This window comes from Bufo gargarizans, chromosome 10, assembly GCF_014858855.1.
Source record: "Bufo gargarizans isolate SCDJY-AF-19 chromosome 10, ASM1485885v1, whole genome shotgun sequence".
Lineage (NCBI taxonomy): Eukaryota > Metazoa > Chordata > Amphibia > Anura > Bufonidae > Bufo > Bufo gargarizans.
Window position 1 is genome coordinate 24256145 of NC_058089.1, and position 14653 is coordinate 24270797.

The 14653-nt window shown below is 44.2% G+C and overlaps 1 protein-coding gene across 2 annotated transcripts in view; it reads right to left on the reverse strand.

Moving 5' to 3' along the window:
- SYT7 (synaptotagmin 7) overlaps positions 1-13548 on the reverse strand; it is a 415280-nt gene extending 401732 nt beyond the window's left edge. For both annotated transcript variants that reach the window (XM_044270331.1, XM_044270329.1), the window contains exon 1: positions 13260-13548. In XM_044270331.1, the coding sequence (XP_044126266.1) occupies positions 13260-13293 (34 nt within the window). In that variant the 5' untranslated portion in view covers positions 13294-13548. The remainder of the gene's footprint in view (positions 1-13259) is intronic.
- Between the last annotated feature and the right edge of the window lie 1105 nt (positions 13549-14653).

Here is a 14653-nt window from a genome sequence, read left to right on the forward strand (position 1 = left end):
GTACGCGCTGTAAAACGTGCTTTCCTTGACAATAATGAAGGTCATGATAATTCCTCTGTAGTCTCCCTTTCTTCTTCCTGTGCCTCGTTGCTCCTCAGTTTTTTTGTCACCTCCGCCATTTATCCCTGTGCCTCTTACGCAGGCAGACACGTTCGTTCATTTCTAGGATCTGGGTTAGGTGCCTGGGGACCTCTTCCTCTCCGCCTCTCTCCTACATTCATTTTCTCCTGTTTTTTTACCCATGAAGATAGACTATATTCAGAAGACTACATCATCAGCTCTGGGACTGAACTCCTTAGCGCTCCTCTGGGAGCAGATGGGAGGCCAAAAAACGGACTTTTGTTTTTGTATAGATCAGTGACAACCTCACTTTAGGGCTAAACCAGTAATTATTTATAGATTACAATAATTGGAGCATCCTGGCGTCCAGGCATCATGAAAATAATGGATGAACATCATTTTCATGCCATGTGTCAACACAGCTGCTCGTGGCCACACAATTTCCAGCAGCCTGTATCTGCTTGCATCCCCCCCACCTGTTTTTACCACGTCTTATTGAGATTTCAGAGCTTATAAGGAAATACCGGCCTGGTTAGGAGGTTTTCGATGAAGAATAATAACAGCGATGGGCGCACAGCTTCTCCTGTTCTAGACTTATCTTTAGAAATTTGTCAACAGATAAAACCTGACCCAGCTTGTTACTGGAAGCATTAATGATCATGTCACCAATGCAAAAAAAACTGGAAGGGTAAGGCTCGTATACATCTGTGCACTGAAGTCTGAATATAATCTACAGAGTATAACTTTCTATTGGGTGGATGGGAATGAGCCGTGATACCATATGCAACCCATTGACAAGAGTGGTGCTGTTGTCACCCAAAAAATCTGAACCTTTTATGTTAATCTCATTCCCAATTCTTAGCCTGCCTGATGCTTCAAGGGCAAAGATAACAACCATTACATTAGAAACACAAGCCTATTATTGCGTAGGTCCCCTTCGTGCCACTAAACAGCTCCGACTCATCAAGGCATGGCTTCTACAAGACCTTTGACCTCTAGCGTCCTGTAGTATCTGGCACTAGGAGGTTCGAAACAGTAAGGTGAGAGGCAGGGCCACCATGGATCAGACCTGGTTCACCAGCTCATACTACAGATGCTTGACTGGAGTGAGATCTGGAGAATTTGGAGGCCAAGTCTATATCTTGAATGTTTTCCATGTTCCTCAGGAGGTATTAAGAGGCCACGGCCATTAGGGAATACGGTTTCCAGTGGTATGTGTCAAAGTAACATCCAGATAAATGTTGGGGCCTAATGTTTCCCAGTAGAACATTGCCCAAAGCATCCTCTGCCTCCTCTAGCTTGCCTTCTTCTCATACATACTGGCGCCATATTTTCCCTACCTAATGTGTCTCTGCCAAAAATCTGTGTAAAAAAAGTGGCGCAATTTGGCACATCCAGGGTTTTTGACACCTTTCCTGACATGCTCAACAATGGGGTGGGATCTAGCGGAAATTGGGCGGGCATCACTAAAAGGTGGTGGAGCCACCATTTTGAACCAAAAGTTTGGTGTGTAAAATCTGTCTCAAAGTAAGCAAACTAATAATAGGAGTCTGAGAAAAGTGTCTATCCTTGCACCAGATTTATCATCCAGAATGAGCCCCTGTGATAACTCTGGTGCTGGCCTAGACAGCCTGTCTAGCCTTATGGCATATACAGCATGGTGTTCGGACATCTTTCTATCATAGCCAACAGTAACTTTGTCAGCCATTTGTGCCTCAGTCGATCTTCTGTGGGATTGGACCAGATGGGCTAGCCTTCATTGCCCACATGCATCAATTATCTTTGGGCTCTCATGAGGTTTTCCATCCTTGGACCACTTTTGGAAGGTACAGTACACGTCAATGCACACCAGGCACATCCCACAAGACGTTCTGGAAAAGCTCTTACCCAATTAGGGTACGGTCACACGGTCAGGTTTCTGCATGTCGTTTTGAAAGCCAAAACCAGGAGTAAATTCAAAAAAGAGGATTAGGTTGTATCTGTCCTTTATACTTTCTCTCCTTTTTTGATCTACTCAAGATTTTGTCTTACAAAACTGCATGCGGAGACCTGAACGTGTGGACATACCCTTACTCACCCATCGCAATTTAACCCTTGTTAGTCACTCAGATCTTTACGCTCGCCCCTTTTTCCTGCTTTCAACACATCGGCTTCAAGAACTGACTGTTCACTTGCTGTCTAAGGCCACCTTCATACAGTCAGTATTTCGTATTTTTCATCAGTAAAACCCAGAGCAGGTGCAAAGCACAGAAGAGGTACAAATCTTTCCATTACGCTTCTCTTTGTATTTTCCACTCCTGGTTTTGGCTTACAAATGTTGATCATGTGAAAGTCGCCTGAGGCTGGAGCTGCACCTAGTCTTTTTGTATCAAGGGACAGCTGTAGATCAAAGCTGGAAACTGACTTGTAGGTAATCCTGTGCACTGCAGAAAGGTGCTAGAAAAGTATAGGTGTAGCTTCATAGATCCCTATGACACTGGAGGTTCAGGTCAGGTGAACCTGCAGTGGCGCCATGATACATGTGAGTCACGTGAATGGAGAACATGACCGGAATATACTTATATGAATAGTCCCTAATGCCTCTTGCACACAAACGCATTTTCTTTCCGTTCCTTTTTTTTGCGGACCGTATGCGGAACCATCCATTTCAATTGGTCCGCAAAAAAAAAACTGAAGGTACTCCATGTGCATTCCGTTTCCATATTTCCGTTCCGCTAAAATATAGAACTTGTCCACATAACGGACAAGGATAGTACTGTTTTATTAGGGGCCAGCTGTTCCGTTCTGCAAAATACAGAATGCACACAGACGTCATCCGTATTTTTAGCGGATCCTTTTTTTTGCGGACCGCAAAATACATACGGTCGTGTGCAAGAGGCCTAAATCTAAGGAGTATGCAAACTAAGGCCTCACTTACATGTCTGTGATGACATTTGTGTCGAGATGGTCAGTGGTTTATCGGTGAAGATGTCCGTGAAGGATCCATGTTTGGTCCATGTGTCTATTTCTTTGCTCTCCGTGTGTCATCTATAGTCCACGGATAGTGCTAGGTTGAAAATTAATTTCCAGAGCATCTCCTGCCAATGGCCCGTGAAAAACATGGACCAAACACGGATGGCATCCTAGTTGTGTCCATGGTTTTCATGGACCCATAGATTATAATGTGCGTGAGGGATCGGTAATCATGGACAAAATAGGACATGCGTCCATGGTGTCACCACTGACCCACAGTCCGTGGAAAAGCACTGAACTAAAGTCAATGGATACGTGAGCAGTCCATGATGGCACATGTCCACAATTCACTGACGTGTGAAAGGGGCTTCAAAAATATAGGACTGTTGCAACTACTCCAAAGAGGAGAGCTCGGGGACACGCTATATAAGCATACATAAACCATTTTGCATGCTTTATATGCTTTCTGCATCAATTCCTCACCATTGTCAAGACATATGCTTGCTGTCAGTGAATGGGAACACAGGCCCAGATTTACTAATGTGTTTGAGACAAAAATCTAAAAAGTGGTTGACAGGATGTGGGGCTTAGCAGAAAGGTTGATCTGTCTCAAAGTAAGGGTTCATGCACACGAACGTTTTTTGCGTTCAGTATACTGGAAGTTTTTTTAGTTCAGTATGCGCTACTTATACTGAACCATTCATTTCAATGGGTCAGCAAAAAAAAATGAAGTGTCTCCGTGTGCATTCCGTTTTTCCGTTCCATTGAAAGATAGAACATGTCCTATTATTGCGCGCAAATCACGTTTTGTGGCTCCATTCAAGTCAATGGGTCTGAATAAAAAACAAAAAACGGAACACATACGGAATGTACTCCATATGTCTTCCGTATCCGTTCTGTTTTTGCAGAACCATCTATTGCAAATTTTATGCTCAGCCCAATTTTTCCTATGTAATTACTGTATACTGTATATGCCGAACGGAAAAACTGAACTGAACCGAAAACACTACTGAAACCAAAAACTAAGAAACTGATCCATTAAAAACGTCCCGCAAAACACTGAAAACGCCTTACGGTCGTGTGCCTGAGCCCTAAGCAGGTGTAAAGTCAGAGAAAAGCATCTCTCCCTGCAACACATTTATCGTCCATACTGAGGCCCTGTGATAAATCTGGTGCGGGTGTAGAAAGCCTGTCTAAGCTTACGTCATTTATAGGATTAGTAAATGTGGACCATGGTGTTTTAAATCCAGAAGTTAAAAACACATTAGGAGAGATTTATCAAAACTGGTGTAAAGTAGAACTGGTTTAGTCACCCATAGCAACCAATCAGATTTCACCTTTCATTTTCCAAAGGAGCTCTGAAAAATGAAAGGTGGAATCTGATTCGTTGCTATGGGTGACTAAGCCAGTTCTACTTTACACCAGTTTTGATAAATCTCCCTTAGTTATCTTAGTTCTCCATAGCAACCAATCAGAGCTCACCTTTCATGTTTTCAGAATGCTTTAAGAAATAAAAGGTGAGCTCTGATTGGTTGCTGTGGGCAACTAAGACAGTTCTCCTGTTAGACAGTTTTGGTAAGTGAGGTCTTATGCTTCTCTCAGCAGAGGTATGTGCTACAATTGTACCTAGGGTAGGTTCACATCTGTGACAGGTAACTCTGTCTCTTCCGGCAGAGAACCAGACTACCAATTAGGGCTCATGCACACAAACGTATTTTTCCTCCGTTTTCGTTCAGTATTTTTACATATCTGTATGCAGAAACTATGGGGCTGGAAAATGGAAATGACTCCATGTCTGTATGTCCGCATTTCCGTTCTGCAAAAAAATAGAACATGTCCTATTATTGTCCGTTTTGCGGACAAGGACAGGCATTGTTACAATGAAAAAAAATGGAAGCAACACGGACGTCACACGGATGTCATACGTTTTTTTGTGTTTTGCGGACTCCAAATTAGATACGGACGTGTGCATGAGCCTTGGGCTAGTTTTACACTAGTGCTAGACATCTTTAGTAGGCTGTCCTAGCAGGGAGCAGCCTTCCAACGATGTCTGGATCCAGCATTGCCGGACGCTGCCTAATACCCGCCAGACCCATTCACGATAATGAGGACTGGCAGAGATCTGGCCAAAACCCGGCAAACATGCCGAGAAATGGCTGGACGAAAACTGTTGCATGGAGCCATTTTCATCCTCCCGCCTCTGCCTCTTTGCTGGGTTGCGAGCGGATCTCCGCCAGTCCCAATTATAGTGAATGGGGACGGACAGCGGTGCGGTAGCTTCTGGCAATGCCCGAATACAGAGAGATCCAGCAGGCTGCTCCCTGCCGGATCTAAAAGCGCTTATGTGAAACTAGCCTTAGGCCTCATGCACACGACCGTTGTGTGCATCCGTGGCCGTTGTGCCGTTTTCCGTTTTTTTTCGCGGACCCATTGACTTTCAATGGGTCCGTGGAAAAATCGGAAAATGCACCGTTTGGCAGCCGCATCCGTGATCCGTTTTTCCTGGCCGTGAAAAAAATATGACCTGTCCTATTTTTTTCACGGCCAACGGTTCAAGGACCCATTCAAGTCAATGGGTCCGTGAAAAAACACGGATGCACACAAGATTGTCATCCGCGTCCGTGATCCGTGTCCGTGATCCGTGTCCGTTTTTTCCTATCATTTCAATGGCAAACTTGACTTAGATTTTTTTTTTATTTTTCATGTCCGTGGATCCTCCAAAAATCAAGGAAGACCCACGGACGAAAAAACGGTCACGGATCACGGACCTACGGACCATGTTTTTGCGGACCTTAAAAAAAACCGGTCGTGTGCATGAGGCCTTACTGTATCTAGCATAGCTGGACCCTGCCGGATCCTCATTCATTTGATCTATGTCGGAAAGGGGATCTGGCAGTGTCTGGCCATCAAGCCGGATACGGTAACTCCAATACTCTGCTCCTCTGCCGGAAAAGGCCTCATGCACACGGCCGTGCCGTTTTTGGCGGTCTGCAAACCCTGGATCTGCAAAAAACGGAAGCCGCCCGTGTTTCCTTCCGCAATTTGCGGAACGGGCGCCGGCAATGTAAATGCCTATTCTTGTCCGCAAAGCGCGAACAAGAATAGGACATGTTATATTTTTTAACGGGGCCGCGGAACGGAGCCACGGATGCGGACAGCACACGGAGTGCTGTCTGCATCTTTTGCGGCCCCATGAAGTGAATGGGTCCGCATCCGAGCCGCCAAAACGGCGGCTCGGATGCGGACCCAAACAACGGCCGTGTGCATGAGGCCTAAGAATACTGGATTTACCTGCCGCAGATGTGAACTCAGCCTTATCTTCTGCTAATGAAGCAGCCTTGACTCCAAACCTGCGCTTATACATTGTAGGACAGGACATTTGTAGGACATTTGTAGCACAGGACATTTGTGGGCTCTCAGGTGAGGCCTCATTCACATCTCTGGTGAATGTTTCTCTGCCGGTACAGCCTGCTGGAGTTCACCGGATCCGGCATTGCCAGATTCAACAGATCATCTCCGAACCACTATTGACCATAATGGGATCTGGCCTCTTTCCAGCCGGGTTTTGGTCGGACAAATACCACTGCGTGTAGCGTTTTTTTTTTGCCTGGCCGACAGCCGCCATTTATGCCGGATAATCTCTGACTGCACAGAATGGATATCTTAGCTGTTAAAGGTATAAGGAACTGGATGTAAACACAACTGTTTCCATTCACTGACAGCAAAGAAAGATGCCGACCATGGAACAAATTTTTTCAGCAAAAGCGTAGAAAGGATCATTATAGGAAATAGATAAGAGCCACATATATGGCGCGTGTCGATGGGATTTACGTGTCATTTTCTACACACGCTGCACTGACAATCCGCAAGGAAGAAATTCTGCAGCGTACTACGTGTCTGTCAGTAAAATGCAGGGTCACCTTTCCCACGGTTGATTAACCCCCCCCGCAGACTTAATGGCCACTCATGCTGAAGAGCCTGAGTGGGCGTCCATGTCCCTTTAACTGCTGTTTATTCTTCGTTAGTGGGTGTGTAAGAAGCAGCTCTCCGCACGGAAGGAATTCTCTGTGCAAACAGCGAGTGCAAGCAGCAGATTCACAAGCCGCAGGGAGCCTCGGTCTTCCTCACGTATTCACCAAAGGTGCAGATTTCACCGGGATGTACAAAGGACAGAACCTGTACACGAGCCATAAACCTCGCTGCATAAAAAATTACGTCTTTTAACTATTTCTTAGCCCAACCAGGAACACCTGATGTCCCGTTTCTTTTCATGGTGGTTGACCAAAACATGAACGAAAATATGAAAATAATAAAAGAGGAGACTGTAGACCATGTACAGTATACATGGAGAATTGGGAGTCCCATAGCAAATAAATGAAAGGGGTTGTGCAAGAATGGTTTTTTTTTTGCAACCCCCACCTCCAGTGATGGTCAGTTTGCAGTGTTCGCCAGCGAACACATGCGGGCTGCCATCTTTAGTAAGGTAGACTCACCCGTCCGGCGATGCACAGGTAGGCCCTTACCTGTGCCTGTGTCGGGAGCCGGTCTGAAATCAAATGCAGTTACCGGGAGCAAGCAGTTCCGAGAACAGCCGCCGGGGGCCTTCATCGGGCTGTTCTCGGAACTGCCTGCTCCTGATGACTGCATTTGATTTCAGACCGGCTCCCGGCACAGGAACAGGTAAGGGCGGAGGGGTGAGTCTACCTTACTAAAGATGGCAGCCCGCATGTGTTCGCTTGCGAACTGACCATCACTGCCCACCTTCCCCTTACTCAGTCAGACCTGTAAAGGGAAGATTACTTAGGGCGGGTTCGCATTCGTGCTATAAATTCCGTTATAGGGTTTCGTTATAACAGAGTTGACAGAATTTTAGGACGGAATGCCAAACGGAAGCCTTTAAGAGGCATTCCATTTTGCTCCATCCTAATACATGTCTATGGGCACATATAATGGTTCAGTTTTTTCCATTATTCGTAACGGAACAAAAAAAAATAAAAGTCCTGTCGACAGAACTTTTTTTCAGTCATGAATAATGGAAAAAAAGAGAACTGTTATATGTGCCGATAGATATGTATCAGGACGTCATAATACATGTCTATGGGCACATATAACAGTTCCATTTATTTTCCGTTATTCATGATGGAACAAAAAAAAAGTCCTGTTGTTGGCATTATGAATAACGGAAAAAAATGGAGCCGCTGTTTGTGCCCATAGACATGTATCAGGATGGAGCATAATGGAACGCCTCTTAAAGGCTTCTATTTTGCGTTCCATCCTAGAATTCAGTTATAAAGGAACATATAATCTAATTTTTAACGCAAATGCAAACCTGCCCTTACCCGTTCCTTCTCCTCCCAACCTGCGATAAAGATCCAGTTTGATATCGTCGCAGCCAATCACTGGCTCCCCCTACGTCATGACAAATGGTCACATGATGCCGTGGTCAGTGACTGGCTGCAGGCGATGTCAAACCGGATGTTTACAGCAAAGGAGCCCAGAGGAGCATCGCATGACGGTAGAAGAAGGAGCAAGGAGCCAGCACTGGGAAGCAGGTAAGTAAGCTTCCCGTTACAGGTCCAGCCAAGTCAGGGGGTTTGCCAAACACCTCCACCCGAATTCTTGCACAACCCCTTAAAGGTGGACGTGCACCTTAGGAAAATGTTTTTCAATAACTATTCCGTCCAGCCCTCAATAACCATGCATGCCTCCCTTAAAACAAAAGGATTGGTTATGCTGAAATTCAACATGCCCCATCCTTCTTTATCCCACGACATCTGTCGTTGGAAGAGAACATATACACTTTAGAGGATCGGTTAGTTCCATCAAAATCACTTTCATTTTCTTAACTAAATAAATCCAGATACATGTTCTTCTTTTAATGTGTTTTATTTTCTGACTGTACCTTTTTTATACTATTTTCTGTACGCGATTATGGGGGCGGCCATCTTGCTTGCGCTGCTGTTCACTTTCAGAAATATGCTGTACAGCAGCCAAATGGGCCATAAGAACCTGTAGGCTGGAGGTGTTCATTGGCTTCTATGGCGGAGTGTTGTAGGTATGCTCTGTGACCTGTGCAGAGTTCATTGTGCAGGGAGGGGAAGGCGATAAGCTGTGATTATTATCAGCTAATGTGACTGATGGATCCATTTTGTCTCTAAATAGGTATTAAGCTTTCACTCTAATCCTGCCTGTAATGATCATAAGATGACTGCTGGGAAGTGATCTTTAAAGAACAGAAAGCGTGAGCTTGTTTTTAGGCTTAGTGGCCAAAGCAAACACTGCAGGATTAATTTTTTTTATAATATGCAAAATAGCTGAAAACTGTTACAAATGTAAACAGTAGGTCATCGAAATGACACATGCTCTTTAAGTCAGAGTTGACTAATCAAAGGCGGGATCTTAGTGGCAAATATAAAGATGTAAGGGGAAATAAGTAAAGCGAAAGGATAGAAAGGAATGGAGGGAAATGTAAGAAACGATGATACAAAGTAACACAAGCAGATGCAACACCTAATAATTTAGAGTAATGGGGTTTAAAGGGGTTGTCTAGGATTAGAAAACCTTAGCTGTTTTATTCTAAAAACAGCCCCACCCCTGTCCATGGATTGTATGTGGTATTGCAGATCAGCTCAATTGGGGCCAATAGGGCAGAGTTGCAGTACCGCACACAACCTGCAGACAGGGGCGGTGCTGTTTTTGGAATAAATCAGCCATGCTTTTATAATCCTTGATAACCCCTTTGAATTCAAAAGTTCTCTAGTAGAAAAACCTAAGGAACCACGGCAGTGTTTCCATCCAGCAGAAAGACCAGTAGGAAGTCTGCTACGTTATTAACCCTACAGGTGCCAGACCTGTATGATTCCCATACAATCACTATCAAGGACCTGGGCAAATGTGATGTGGGGTTAACAGTCACAGGAATGTAAAATGACATTTGGGAACGCTGTCACTGTGAGTGCACTTTAATCACTGGAAATTGTAGCAGTAATTAAGTATTTAATTTTCAGCTTCCAGGCGGTTTTATGGGAGCCTTAAAACGGCCTTAACTATTGATCACCCTTTCAGATGCCTCAGGGGTTTAGTTACATTGATAAGCTGGGCAGTTTTACAACACTGTAAGGTCTGTCACGTTCTCTGCATCACAGGTAAGTCTCCTGTGACATCTCAGAGTTGAACTTTTTGCCAAGTCTCGTTGATCCATTAAACTCTTCTTGATTAATTATATCGGCTCTTTCTGCAGGACAGTTATGAGGCTGGATTTGTATTAGATTTTATTACTTCATCTGCTATTTGTGTCTTGTTTCGACTCCTGTTTTACCAATTGAACGCCCTATGTTTTGGACTTTATTTTTTTAAAGTGGTGCCCCCCCCCAGTTCTTACCACTGTACATCCTTATTACAAGAGAGAAGGCTCTGTGGCCTTATGCCCACCACCCTCCTATTCTGTTTTATAGGAAAGAAAGGCCATAACCCTCAGCCCTAGCCAAGTCTGGTGTCTATGGAACAGAAAAGCCATCTTCAGGATCACATTGCCCATGGTTATAGAGGATTGGCAACTTTCTATGGCTCTGGTGCTGCCTCTATGGAATGTATGCCTTCAAAGGGAGTCTATCAGCAGTTTTGACCGTGCTAAACTGCTGACAGCATTAGGTAGGGACTGCGGAGAGAAGTGAAAACGTACGTTTTGTGGAGCTTTTATCATCAGGAGTAGTGTGAATATTAACGTTACTTCTCCCAGGTTCTGCTCCTGCAAGCGCACTGGAAGCGGATATTTATTGTGAAGTGCTCACTGCATTGAGTTGCTTCACAGCCGCTCCCCTTTTCTCTGAGTGACAACTGCAGCATCCAACCAGAAGACCGTTACAGCTGTCAGTCTCGGCAGAAGCCAGGACTGCGAAGCAGCTCAATGCACAGAGAACTTGACACTTGCAGGAGCAGAATCTGGCAGAAAATAATGTAATATTCACACTACTTCTAAAAATAAAAAAAGTTATGCTTGTACTGCTCTCCAAAGTTCCAAAAGAAAAAGTTAATTCGGCTCCCCACCATCCCCAGACGGTGCAAGGAAGAGACACCATGCTTGGAAGGCATCCAATCTAGATAGGCAGTGGAACAAAGGTCTCCAGCAGTCACCTGAAAATGATGATTAAAAACCATTTCATATTGTTAAAAAGAAGGACAATCTATCCAAGGAGAATTTTTTTCTCATGGATAGACTTTCTTTGTTTTTAAAAATATTAAATACATTTTTATTTTTAATCATCTTTTTCAAATGAGTGGTAGAGACCCCTGTTTTACTGCTTATCCAGATTATACTGCTCTTGCCAGCTCCTGCCTAGTGTTTTCAGAAGTTTAGTTTTGGTCCAGACTATTGACAGATTCACTTTTTATCCCAAAAAGTTTTCATGTTTCTTTGTAAGCGTAACCAAAACATGAGTTTTCAGCATAAGATTACAGATTTTGCTACAACACTGTTGCAAACAGCAATGTTCTGTCAAGTCCTTTGTTATCTGAGACCTTCAGGTCAGATGACATTATGATGGCTATCATAACGTTTGTGAGATAACGCCATACGGCCAAAGATATTTTGCACCAACCCACATGTGACTGACTTTAACAAAGTGCTAGAAAAGTAACAATAAAACCAGCAATGATGGTATACATGTAGGACAGGGTTTTGTGTCCTTCATTTTAGTCCTGGTCAAATGGTCAGGAAGATATTCACACCTTTGGATTGTGATGGACGTCAAAAAAGAAAGAACATAACATGTATTCAGTATTTTCTTGTCAGACAGATTTAATTCATTTTGAGGACTGTCCGACTGCCCCCAATATTATGTCTTGGGGAAAACAGGAATTAGGTTGGATTTTAACCCATCTGGTCCCATCTCTCCTAGAAAAGTCATTTCTGTTATATCATGTAAAGGAGGGAGTTAGAAAAGCCTCTCCACAACTTTCCACATGGGTTTCTGATTTAGAACCTTCATAAATCAAACTTTGGCTACATATTATGGAAAATATGTTCGTAGAGCATAGAACCTGCGTCCTGGTCTGTAACACTTCTTCACTATGTCTGTTTGTAAGAATATGTTTAGGGAAAAGGAACTCATAAAGAGTGATAACTCGATCCTTGTTCATTCTCGCACTCCCAACTCCAGTTGTTCCCTTGCTAAGATACGTACAAGGTGAAGAGATGACAATGATCAGATCAGCCCCAATAAGAGCCATGATAAAAAATAAAAAAAGCTCTGGTTATTCCAAAACATAACACAGGGAACTAGTATCGACTCAATAGAAGAAAGTCAAGTAGATGGGATGTGGTGTGATACAGGAGCAGAAAGCTAGGAGGAAGAAGGTAGGAAGTGGTGGGCAGAGAGGAATGAGGGATGGAAGATGAGAGAAATGTAATATAGTATAAGGTAAAGGCAAATTGGGTCGACCAGTATAGTGTAGACAGGTACGGTGAAAACAGGCAATGGGGTCAACATGGAAATTACAGGTTAATACAGAGGACAGGAAAGGTGAAGTGGTCTGTAATGAAGGAGATGACAGGATAATGATCAGTGGAAGGACCAGGCTGTAGGAAATAAGGGACAAGGGGCACGTAGAGTGTGACAATGTGTACAGTCTAAGGAGAGATGTCACACAGGCAAATGTGAAGGAGTCCAAAGAATGACATTGGGGTAAGGGTTGTAGGACAGGGAGTCCTCAGGTCAGACGATGGAGAACCAGGGATAAGAGGGGCAGAGGGCATCCGTCACATGTTCCTCACCCTAGGTTGTGGCACCTTGTGTAAGCAGCAGGTGCAGCTATAAATATCGAAGTCAATCAGCAATGAATATGCACGGTGTGCAAACGTGTGAGCCTAATGATATGAGGATGAGGATTCTCACACCATGTTCAGGAGCAACTCCTAAGCACACAAGACTGAAACAAACAAAACACTGAGCCAAGCACTTGTGAAAGGATTTAACTACTGTGTAACCCAACCTTACCAGCGAGACCCTAAACCTGAGTGCCAGTGATATTCAGCATTACCTTCAACAAGAGTGAGTTGACATACACAATCCACCTGAAACACAGAGGTACCATAGGTCTACCTGTGACCTCAGGACAGGGGGGCAAGGTGTGCCCCCTGTACATATCATCATTGCTAAAGCTCATGCAACCTAGCAGAAGCAGAATGCAAGGACACGGCTCTACGTCCATAGGGGCTGCAATGGGAATACAGTATCCAGAACTATTACCTTTACTGGCGGAAACCTCTTGGTTAATGTGCATCTTCCTTCTTGCCTCTGCTCCTCCGCGGATCCCTTTTCTTTATTTCCTTCCCCTTTGTACGTCCCGGGAAAAGACAAAGACAGCCTGCGAGGTGGGAAAAAGAGGAGGGATATGGGACTGGGCAGCTACTTCCAGATCTCCAGTATCCTTGACTCCAGTGAAAAGACCTGTAGAAGAAGCAGCTCAGGAGGCTGCAGGTGGCCTTGGAAGCTTCTGTGTGCAGCTCAGAGTGTCAATGAATGAGGATCTTTAGGTAAGAACCAACCTCTCTCCTCTCTCTTCCTTTCTGTGTCTCTCCCTTCCCTGTGACATGCTTTCTCTCTTACATCCTCATGCTGCTGGCTGCTGGCAGGAACAGAAACTGCACGCGCAAGCACGCATCCTAATGTCATCTTGGTATTGGCACCTGGAGCACAGGCACGGATAGGGGGTCGGGGATCCAAATCCAATTATATATATGAGCGTGGCGGCTTACATAGAACAACATCTCATACATGCAGCTATCTGTCTATCTATCATCAAATACAATTCAAATCAGCTTCATTGGCAGAACTAAATCAATATTAGCATTACCAAAACAGGTGGGACACATCCGGGGTATTATCTATTTAGCATCTATCTATCTATCTCATATCTATCTATCTATCTATCTATCTATCTATCTATCTATCTGTCTGTCTGTCTGTCTCTCTATCTATCTTTCTGTCTGTCTGTCTCTCTATCTATCTATTGACAGATGTTGTACTGTTAATACACACATACTTAACTAGATGTGTTAAGCCGAAACCTTCAATTGCTTTTCCATGGCTTTTGTTTTGGCATATCATGATGAGTTAAGAAATTTGAGTTAAGGCCTCCTTTACACGGGTGAGATTTCCGCGTGGGTGCGATGCGTGAGGTGAACGCATTGAATCCGACCCATTCATTTCTATGGGGCTGTGCACATGAGCGGTGATTTTCACGCATCACTTCTGCGTTGCGTGAAAATCGCAGCATGCTCCTCTTTGCGCGTTTTCCACGCAACGCAGGCCCCATAGAAGTGAATGGGGTTGCGTGAAAATCGCAAGCAGCCGCAAGCAAGTGCGGATGCGGTGCGATTTTCACACACGGTTGCTAGGAGACGATCATTATTATTTTCCCTTATAACATGGTTATAAGGGAAAATAATAGCATTCTGAATACAGAATGCATAGTACAATAGCGCTGGAGGGGTTAAAAAAATAAAAATAATATAACTCACCTTAATCCTTTCTTCTTCTTTGCTGTGCAGGAGGAAAAGGACCTGTGGTGACGTCACTACGCTCATCACATGGTCAGTCACATGATCCATCACCATGGTAAAAAAAGATCATGTGATGGA